This window comes from Lactuca serriola, chromosome 7 (assembly GCF_051521515.1).
Source record: "Lactuca serriola cultivar US96UC23 chromosome 7, Lser_US96UC23_V15, whole genome shotgun sequence".
NCBI classification, from domain to species: domain Eukaryota; kingdom Viridiplantae; phylum Streptophyta; class Magnoliopsida; order Asterales; family Asteraceae; genus Lactuca; species Lactuca serriola.
In genome coordinates, this window is record NC_136414.1 from 55360755 (window position 1) to 55372165 (window position 11411).

Here is an 11411-nt window from a genome sequence, read left to right on the forward strand (position 1 = left end):
GAAAGAAAACTTTGTTTTTTTATGTATGTATATACTGTAAAATTTATGTATGATTTCATGTTTGTTGTAAAATGGATGAATGTATGCATTAACTTATTATATCAGTCAAGTATTGATTTCAGATTTCATTTACTTGTCCTCAGGTATTAGTATCATATTTAATATCGTACATATTACTTGTGTCTAAATTTTTTACTTCAAATTTCAGATTACTTTACTCCACTATTTATTTCTTATTTAAAAATTTGTTTGCATAATTTTAGATTTCATAGATCATGTCTTCGAGCATAATCAGTCAAATTAAGCTATCATGTGCACTCAAAGATGGACATAAGTAACAATACACCAACAAGCAAAAAATGTTATATATAAAAAACATCAAGAGGTAACACACCATTAGAATTTAGAATGCCAAGAAATCATTAATGAAAAAAACCAATTTGAGATGTTACAATAACCGTGACACATGAATCGGGATTCTTAAACAAGTTTCAAAAACACCCAAAGAAATGACCAAAATACCCTTGTGTCCATTCAACGCATTTTATATTGTTGGGTTTTTGAGACATTGCAACGACGTCCATTTAACGTGTACTTGAGAGTGATGTCGACATCTCTCGGGTTTTTCTTGTTTTGTGTGACTGTCATTGTCCCAACAACAAACTCTCCTTGACAAATAGTCAACACATCTTCAAGATATAAAACCGTTTGTTTCCAATGTGTGTTTCTTGACCTTGGCCCTAATTTTTACATTAAAACAATGCCAACAATAATTAAAAATTAAAAATTAGATGTTTCTTTTTTCCATCAACTCATGTATGGATAAAGTGGCTAAATGAGTAATGACGTTTGTTGTATGCATAAAGTCAGCTAAATGACCATTTTACCCTTACATTCCAAAAAACAAATTTTCACACAACATTCATCAATTTTAACATTAGTTGGGAGGAAAAAAAGGGCAAATAGGTAAAAGGTTGGTGAATGGATAAAAAGTGTTGTATACATAAAGTATGTTAAATGACCATTTTACCCTTGCATTCAAAAAAACAAATTTTCACAACATTCATCAATTTTAACATTAGTTGGGAGGAAAAAAAGGGCAAATAGGTAATAAAAGGTTGGTGTGTGGATAAAAAGTGTTGCATACATAAAGTCTGTTAAATGACCATTTTACCCTTACATTCGAAAAAACAAATTTTACAAAGGGCAAAAAGGTTGGTGTATGAATAAATTAAACCAAGTTTTTTTGGGTTATGAAGTGAATGTGACAAAAGTTTCTGTTTGGGAAAAAGACGAGAATGCCCTTGTCATTCTCATTCTCAAAAAGATCCATAGAAAGCTTGTTTGTGGAAAAAACCTAGTAGGGGTAATTTAGGCATGTGACTAATATCAACCACTGACCTGTTGAGAAGCCTGTCATTTTGTGACAAACACTAAAGGAGACATCAAAGTACGCCACAAGGGCATGAATGTAATCATCACGTTCAGCCACAAGCTTGAAAGGAGCTGTAAATGATGCATCCCCTGATGTCATTTTGGAAATGTTCATTGTCTGTATAAATAAATTTATATAACTTGTCAGAAAACAAAAAAAAAAAATTGACAGAAGTGGAAGTGTAAAGGGTATTTATGTCATACCTTAAGTAACTGAGAATTTGTGACAATTTGATTTTGGTCAACTGTGTCAACAAGAGGCTCCATCATTGACTGCTTCCTGATACAACTCATGTCGAATCCATATACATTGTTCCAAACTGTTGCCATCAAAAACAAATTTAGTTTTAGTTTGGACTGAATGATGGTAAATGACCATTTTACCCTTTTGTATAAAAATGATAGTATCTTACTATCTTACATTCAATCTTGTCTTCTTTGTACTCTGCATCCTCAATTGCTGTGAGATGGAGAGATGCATTATCAGGTAGCACAATTCCATTCTTAACCTGTCAAGGACAAACAGAAAACTTTAAGAAGGGTAAAAAAGGAATTTCACATGCGAGTGTGATTACATGATTCTACAAAATCCAACAGGAAGATGCAACTTACCAGCCATTTATCACGAGCATACAAAACTGTATTTAACATGTTCTCATATAACAAAAAGTACCCCATCCATTCTGAAATTATAATATCCACTTGAGGGACAGGAAGGTCAATTTCCTCAACTTTTCCCTTCAATACAGTTATAACTGTGATATTAAAACAGAAAGAAGATGAATCAGTTTGACTAGTCAACCCAACATTTTAAAAAATGTAAGATCTTGACATATTTACCATCTGAAAAACCATTTGCTTTAACAATCTCTTTTGCCATGTCAGCCATTTGTGAGCACTCAATCTGGAAACAAGTGGTGTGACTGATATATTAGAAGAAAAAATAAATAATATTTGAATGTTAATTTGGATTATATGACAGAAAACAAAATACTTACAGCATAAACATGTTTTGCTCCAGCTTTTGCACAGAAGAGGGATAGTATTCCTGTTCCAGCTCCAACATCAAGAACAATCTTGTCCTTGAATAAAAACTTGTTCTTGTAAATAACATTCTGGTAAGTCTTGGTTCTCACCACATCCTTCAGCATTTCCTCATGAATACCTTCAACCACAAAGCAAAGAAAGAGATTTGTCATAAAATGTTATGGAATCAAACATATAAAAGGTTAAAAATACTCAGTTCTTTGTTATATCATGAGGTCATCAACCTAAACAGAGCTAGAGCATGATATGTTTCTTATCCCAAGTTTAGAACTAATTAATCGGCATACCATTGAATACGCTAAAACAAAGTCTAAAAAACTAACCAAATTATACGTTTTCCTTTCGCTGTTATATGTAAAATCATAGACAAAAACAAATACAGAAGTAAAAGAAATAACTATCAGTTATTTACCGAAATGGGAGTAGGAATCGAAGTAATAATCAGCACTGGTCTTATCGCCACCAGCCACCGAAGCATCCTCGGGCTCGCACATGGCGGAGTCCTCCTCCAAGTTGGAGCTGGCGGTGGCTGCTTCTTCTAAGGTTTCATCTGCGTCTTCGTACGGAAACATGACCTTTGATGGAATGGCTTCGGTCATAGTTGAGTTTCGAGTGTCTGGCTGTCTGCGTTCCGCTCTGGATTGATAGCTCTTCGGAGCTCTTTTTTTAGGGTTTTAGGGTAAAGAGGGGCTGAGGGAAAGAGAACTCGGTTTTAGGGTTTATGGAGCTCGCTGTTTTTGTGTGCAATTCATCCACTTGTGTCGATTTATGGGTTTTAAAATTAAAAGATAATGACTAAAAGATAATTGTTCGGGGACTTGCATCGACATGACTTTGGTGTGCGATGTAGGGGGTGTTTACTTGTTTGGGATTATACGTTTTAAAAGTAAGGGACCATTACTAAGTTTTCTTTTAAAAAGCCAAATAAATAAAAATCTTATACATTCATAGTCAAAATATTGTATTTGTTCGCCTTATTTTAAAATATCATACTTCTCTTTAAAATCATTATCATTGGGAAAAATACATGTAAACATCATAGTTGGATGTATATCACACACCCTTTGACTTGAAATCAACGAGTAATAGTAATAGGAACATGATCAATCGATGTCTATAAGCAGCAATAATATGCAATTTCACTCTTCCTTCACAACTCCTTTCCATCTTCCTTCTTTCAATTGGCTATACGCAGTTGTAGTAGATAGTTTCGGTTTTTGGTTTTATTACAACTGACTGCTTGGTAGATTTTTCGATCAGTTAACAGTTAATATGTGAATTACTTCAACTATAAGAGTTATAAAAAAATATAGAATGTGTGTTTTTTGAAGTGAGGTATATGCATACATGTAGTACCCATACATGTACATTGTTACACATACATGTATAATCAATTAGTTGGTTTCTATTTCTTGGTCCTAAATTGTAATATTCCATAAATTTAAGCCATTTTTTTCATTTAAAGATATAAGTAAACATTTCCGAAGTGATTTCATACCAACATTAGGTGATAAATTGTTTCAAAACATCATCATGTCGTGGTACCAAATTATATCAGAGCATCATAACATAACAGTGAATGTCTATAATAAATAACTAGTGATGTGTGACCTACAGTCAAGCTAGAGTTTTCCATCGATCAGAGGAACTACATGAAAAACATTAAATCAACAACTATAAGCATAAAGCTTAGTAAGTTCCCCAAAATACCACATACCACAATATACAAACAACAAATACAAACAAGGCCCTTGACTCCAATGTCAACCCACCCGATCAACAGCTCTCGGTTCCCATATCAATATACCATCAACCATGAGTATCTATCTAGACTCTCAGCTTCAACTCTCAACTTCATAGTTAATCTACCATCAACCACTTAATATAATATTTTAACATATCATACAATCAAGTAGTCAAAACCAATCACACAATCAACATGCAAAAGACTATATTAGCCTACTTGCTTAATCAGCACAATATAATACCTCTACACCTTAACATACATATGATATATATTGTAATGTATAGTATAGTAAGATCCCACCTAAATTGAAAACTAACGAGATCTCACCTAAACTAAAAACTAACGAGACACAACTACATGCTCGAACATGCAAGAATCAATCTCATGAACCACTTGGATAACAAACAAAGGTCAAACCTTGGGCTACAACTTAAATTCATCAAGATTGACCATAAGTCAAATATCAATGGAATGGGCACTGTTAAGTGCATAAATTGCACCTTCTTGTAGGTCTACATCATGTTTATTCATAGCATATTCATAACATTACATTGCATTATGGTATAACTTTGCATGTATTTTGTATTTTCGAAACATTTTCGAGGATTTATCTACTTTTCACCATTTTTGTGGATGTTTCAGGGGCATTTGATGATTTGGGCATGCTTAGGATGTTCGAGGGAAGCATTATGCAAAATTTCAGAAGAATCGGGGCAAGATTGAAGAAAACAAGAAAAATGAAAAATAAGGCTTATTCATGGGATTCCACGGTCGTGGAATGCCACGCCTATACCATTCCACGGCTGTGGAATGGAGATTTCATTATTTCACTATTTTGTCATTCCGAGGGCGTTGGAATCATTTCAAGGGTGTATAATCGTTGCCGACAATTTTATGTAATTTTCCAACTTCCATTTTAAAGAAGTTTTCTAGTCATTTGAAACACAACTTCGACCAATAGCAAGCAAGGGGCGATTTTCACATATTTTACCGTCATTTAGCACTTTGAAAACTTTTAGATCTCGAATTTGTAAGTTCGTTTAAAGATTAAACTTGTTGAATTTGTGTTTTGATTTAATCAAGTGTGGTTAACTTTTCCTTTCATTTCCGATTCTAGACCCTTAAATACTTGTTGTTAGATTATAATGTGAACTTAGTTTCATTTTTCTATCTAGTAATCTTTGATTTGGTCTTCATTATATGTTTGATTTGCATTCTATTCACTTGATCAATGAATCTAGGGTTCATAGCATTTTTGTTAGTCAAATTGCGAAATTGGTATATGTTTTATGAATTGATGTTGGTAACAAACACTTAATTGGTTTCAATGGAATCAAAATTAGTGTAATCAAAGATTAATTGTTCATACTCCCGAGCATATGAGGAATATTGAACATTATTGGCAATAATTGCATGAACTTAAAGTCTTTTAGTGATTTAATCTAAGAGTTTGTTTAGATTTTATCAACTAAGTGAAGTTTTATTTAAAGAGCATATTTTGAGTAAAACACTATTGTCAATTTGAAGATATTAGAACTTATTAATATCTTAATTACTAACTTAGATTAAACATAAATGTAAGTCACATTATATCTTTCAACATAGTGTTTGAATAGGATTTGAAACCGAAAATGTCTTTTAATTCCTAAATTTTAATCTATATTTTTCTTATTTATAAAGTTTAATTTCATGTTAACACCCCCCCACCCCCCCCCCCCACCCCTTACTTTATAAATTGGTAATGAATTTGTGTGAGAACATGGTCAAACATTAAGTCGTGTATCCCTGTGGACCGATCATGCTTACTCTATACTATCTTTAGTATTTGGTAACAGTGACTTGTGTTAAATTGTTATTACTTATATCCCTTTATTTGTTGGTTTGACACACCAAACAAATTGGTGTCATTGATGGGGATACGCTAGTACTAATTGTTTATGTCAATATCTTTTCACACATGTACACCAATACCACTTGGTTTGGAGATAGAGAAATTTGTGAAACAAAGACGGAAACAAGCTGGACTTCTAAAGAAACAACAACAATCCGGAGTTTCTTCATCAAATCTTTCAACCACATCTTTTCCAACATCCAAGAATTCCACACCATCTTCACCTTCCACTGAACGTGAAGCTTCCATCCCTACTCCTACCATAGGAGACAACCATGGAGGCGATCATGATCCTCCGAATCCACTTCCCGAACAAAACCTTTGGATGATAGGCCATCCAAGATGTTACCCAACAACCATTGTGCATCAATTATCCTGCATAAATAAACTTTAAGCTCAAATATGGACTTATCCATTTGTTTCCTTCATTTCGCGGTCTTGACCCACACAAATTCCTTAAGGAATATCATGTTGTTTGTGTGGGATTGAAACCACATGAGGTCATTGATGATCAAATCAAGCTAATGGCATTCCTTTTTGCTTTACAAGATTCAGCCAAGGAGTGGTTATATGACTTGCCACCGGGGTCAGTCACAACATGGAATGAGTTAGCAAAGATGTTTTTGGACAAGTATTTTCCATAAATGAAAGCTTCAGCCTTAGGCAGTGAAATTATTGGTATCAAACAACAGGAAAGAGAAGCTTTGCACACTTATTGGGAGCAGTTCAAGAAGTTGTGAAGATGCCTAAAGCATGGAATTCAGAGTACCAATTGTTGTAATGTTTTTGTAAAGGGATGTCGTCTTGGGATAGAAGATTACTCAGTGCATCAAGTGGTGGATCAATAGTGGATAAAACTCCTATATAAATCAGAGCTCTCATCAAGAACATGGCAAAACTTGGAGAATTTGGTCGAGTCAACGAATATACTGTTGGATTAGGTGTCTAAGTTCATAATTATTTATAGAATGTACTTGACCCGATTAGCATGGTCTATTTGGGTTGCATGGCATCATGCATTTGGATAAACTAAAATAAGAGAAATAACACTTAAGGTTTATTAATATATTATAAGTTCTAATATATTTATAATATTATTTAATTAGTATTGATCAAGAATTAATTTGGAATTAATTAATTGATCAAAAGAAGACTAATTAAATATATGGGTTGATTGTGTAAATCACTTATGCTTGTATAGTGGACTAATGCTCCATGGATTATTAATCTGTATCCTTTGCAAGCAATGAACAATCTGCCCTCGGATGACCAAACTAATCCAAAAAAAATCAAATAACTTATAATGTTTTAACCTTTGATTTTATATAATTTTACACCACAAAAAATAAAAACTATTTTTATATAATATAAATACAAGTTATAGCTTATGCTATATGCATAGCTTTTGAAAAAAAACATTAACTTTTAGGGTTAATGAACTCAAAAGGTAACGAACTTTGGTCTTTGTTCACATTAATGTAACCATGTTTTTTTCGTATACATTTGACCATTGAACTTGTTTGACCTGTTCAAAATAAGGAAACGTGTCTGGTAATTAGCGGTTATATTACCCTATTATGAACATGTCAAATAAGTTTACTGGTTAAATGTGTACGGAAAAAAAATATGGTTACCTAAATAATAAATCAAAAACCAAAGTTCCTTACCCATTTTGGTAATATTAGGTTCTTTATGTAAATTACATGTAGTCATAAGATCCATTGATGTGACATGAAATTGGGTTGTTCGGTCTTTATGTATGAGGAAATGGTCAATTTTTGGGCCAACCCAGTTTAGGCCCAACTAGTTATGGGTTAGGTTGTATACGCTTAAGGGGCTAGACTGTATGTGCTTTAAAGACCTAGCAACACATCTTAGCCCATGACTAGTCGGGACTGAACTGGGTTAGACTAAGCCTAACCTAATTGTTCATTGACTGTCGGGGCCTGATCACAGGACACAGTCCCTGAGACGGTTCTTGTCCAATATTACCAAAATGGGTAAGAAACTTTGGTTTTTGTCTATATTTAGGTAATCATGTATTTTTTTTGTGTGACCTGTTTATGTTCATAATAGGGTAATATTACCGTAATTACCAGTCATATTATCCTATTTTGAACATGTCAAATAAGTTCAATGATCAAATGTAAACGAAAAAAACATTGTTAGCTAAATACAGACAAATACCAAAGTTTGTTAACTTTCCAGGTCATTAACCCTAACTTTAATTTTTTTAATTTTTTAATTTTTTAATTTTTTAATTTTTACATATCATAAACAAAATTGAAAAACCATTTTTGATGTGAAAACGAGCTTAAAATCACCTCCACAGCTCACACACACATCTCACCCTAGTCCAAAAGCTTCTATCTTGTTGGAGCAAAAAATTCCGATCGGCGAGAGAAGCAAAAGCCCCTGATCGGCTTCACTCCCACCAATTCAGAGTGTTAAGGTAATTTTCTTGTTCGTCATCTCACATGTTATCACGCTTACCCTTAACCCCTTTCGTATTTGCGTCTTTTGCGGAGTTTTCGATTCAAATTGCTTCGATCTTTTTCGACATGTTAGATTTTCATTCTACTTACTATTACGATTCTTAAATGTATGCACTTCATCCATATCTTGTTCGTTTTCTCAGCTGATTTTGTTGGCGGCTTATTGCTTCCGAATTAGGGTTTTAGTCGTAGTCAAATTTAATCGCGACTTCTCAAACTCAATTTGTATTTTTTGCTAGATTGAACGATATGAACAGAATGTACAACCTACTACGTAATGGATTCAACTAAACATAGATTTTAGCTTACAACAAACCTTACTATATAAATTATGCATCTGATATGTATAATTTGCTTCTATGTAGGGTTTGGTTGAATCTGTAATGAAAAAAAAATTCAATTTTGACAGATTAATAATCTGTGATCTCATATTTCATCTATGTATTACTTATTTCTTGGTGCATTAGAAAGTTAAATTGTATTCATCAGATGATTAGTATGATTGTTATTCATGTATGGATCCTCAATTCACTGATAAATGTGTGAGATTACAGATAGAATGGCATCAAAACTGAAGCAATTGCAATCAAAAGCATGTCAAGCTTCACAGTTCTTGTCTAAACATGGAACCACTTACTACAAGCAAATGTTGGAGCAGAACAAACAATATATTCAGGAGCCTGCAACTGTTGAGAAATGCAATGAACTGTCCAAACAGTTGCTCTACACTCGTCTTGCCAGGTTAACTTTCTTGACCTTCTGGTGTTTCTTATTAGTCCTGTTTCTTCTCTATGTTTCCAAGTGTGCCAAATTACCAAACTACCCTCCGAAACCATCACTTAACTTTCAATTTTTGTTCAATTCTTGTATCTTTTTGTTCCATTTTTTTTACAAAAGGAGTTTTGAGTTTTAGTGATGTCTTGACTCTTGATGATGTGGTGATGACTTATTGCCTTGTTGCTGACATGGACCCATGACATGTCAGATTTGTTGAAACAATCTCAATAAAGAACAACTACTTTTCAGTTTTGTTCACATTGGAAAATGTTGAAGCACTAAAGGGATAATTCATATATCACTTACTAGTGTAACTAAGTTTCATAAGTGTTCCATTGTTATGATATTTGGACTACATTGTGAAATTTTATTGTAGTTATATAATGATATTAAACATACTATTTCTTTTATTAAAAAAACAATTCATATAGTAAACTTTAATCTATAAAAGCATGAAGTTTTTTAATTTATAAAAGAACATAAAATTGTAAATGTGTGTAGAAATATACATTTTCTTTGTTTAAATCACAATAGTTCCAACTTCAATACATACAAGACTTGGAATGGAATACATGTTTTCTTTGTTTAAATTACTAATGTATGTAGAACACTATACGCACTTGCAATTCAAAGTTTTGGTTCCAACTTCCAAGTGTGACAAATTACCAAACTACCCTCCAAAGCCCTCACATATCTATTTCAACTTCAATACATAGACATGGAATGGGGTAAACATTTTCTTTATTTAAATATGTAATTCAGGTAGAAATAAAAATACACTCTTTCAATTCAAAGTTTTGCTTCCAAGTGTGCCAAATTACCAAACTACCCTCGAAAACCCTCAAATATCTATTTGAACTTCAATACATAGACATGGAGTGGAATACACATTTTCTTTATTTAAATTAGTAATTCAGGTAGAAATAGAATACACTCTTGACTCTTTCAATTCAAAGTTTTGGTTCCAACTTCCAAGTGTGACAAATTACCAAACTACCCTCGAAAAATATCTATTTCAACTTCAATACATAGACATGGAAATGAAATGGAATACACATTTTCTTTATTTAAACTAGTAATGCAGGTAGAAATAGAATACACTCTTTCAATTCATCATAGTTTTTGTTCCAAGTGTGCCAAATTACCAAACTACCCTCGAAAACCCTCAAACATCTTTTTCATCCATGGTTTTGCAGTCTTCCGACACGTAACGAAGCATTCTGGAAGGAACTTGAGCATGTGAAGAGTTTATGGAAAAACAAACAAGAATTGCATGTGGAACAAGCGGGAATTGCAGCTTTGTTTGGGCTGGAATGCTTTGCATGGTTTTGTGCTGGTGAGATTGTTGGAAGGGGGTTCACATTCACCGGTTACTATGTCTAAGTTTTATTTGTTGGGAAATTTTTGAGGGTGAGATAGGATGCATGAAAAATGCAGTTGCAATTTGCATCAATTAATAATTTGCATATTTGGAATTCATGATAATATGTGTAATGACTTATAAGATTTGATTGCTTTTTTGTTTTGCTAATTTAATCTCATCTTTTGGGTTTTGTAGAAAGATAAGCTATGAGAGTTTAGTTTAAGAAATATTTTGGAGAAAATTATACGATTCGTCTTTGGTCCAAGTGATGAATTGTATGTTTAGTTTCTATTTTGAAAATTTAACTTAGAGCGTCCCTTGTCCCGTGTATAAGTCTAAAAGTAGCAAGTTTGGTTTTTTGTAGACCTAAAATTATTGTTGTTGTTGTTGGGTTTTTTTTTTTTTTTTTTTTTTTTTTTTTTTTTTTTAATTTACTTCTTTTGATTTGTTTATTATTTAATAATTTAGAAAAATAAAAGCAGATTAAATGTGTTAGGTTGGTTCGAGTAAACAAAAAGTTATAGAGACGACTGAAGTTATTTTTAAAAAATAAAGACTATATGTGCACTTTTTGACACACTTGAATAATTTTTTGAATATTTTATTAGCATGAAAAGCTGTAATTGGATTATGGGTAAATGTAATTGAAAAAATGGT

General features: G+C 32.7%; 2 protein-coding genes across 2 annotated transcripts; one reads left to right on the top strand and one right to left on the bottom strand.

The window, feature by feature from the left end:
* Positions 1–351: 351 nt before the first annotated feature.
* Positions 352–3243, bottom strand: LOC145062198 (protein arginine N-methyltransferase 1.1-like). The gene is made up of 8 exons (XM_079009836.1): positions 2894–3243; positions 2433–2599; positions 2275–2338; positions 2047–2189; positions 1856–1943; positions 1639–1754; positions 1402–1552; positions 352–740 (listed from the first exon to the last, which is right to left on the bottom strand). Exons 1-8 carry the CDS (start codon positions 3078–3080, stop codon positions 535–537), a joined length of 1122 nt encoding a protein of 373 aa, XP_078865962.1. The 5' UTR covers positions 3081–3243; the 3' UTR covers positions 352–534.
* A 5170-nt stretch (positions 3244–8413) lies between these two features.
* Positions 8414–10922, top strand: LOC145062494 (uncharacterized). Its single transcript, XM_079010092.1, has 3 exons — positions 8414–8571; positions 9169–9355; positions 10588–10922. Exons 2-3 carry the CDS (start codon positions 9174–9176, stop codon positions 10772–10774), a joined length of 369 nt encoding a protein of 122 aa, XP_078866218.1. The 5' UTR covers positions 8414–8571; positions 9169–9173; the 3' UTR covers positions 10775–10922.
* The last annotated feature ends 489 nt before the right edge of the window (positions 10923–11411 follow it).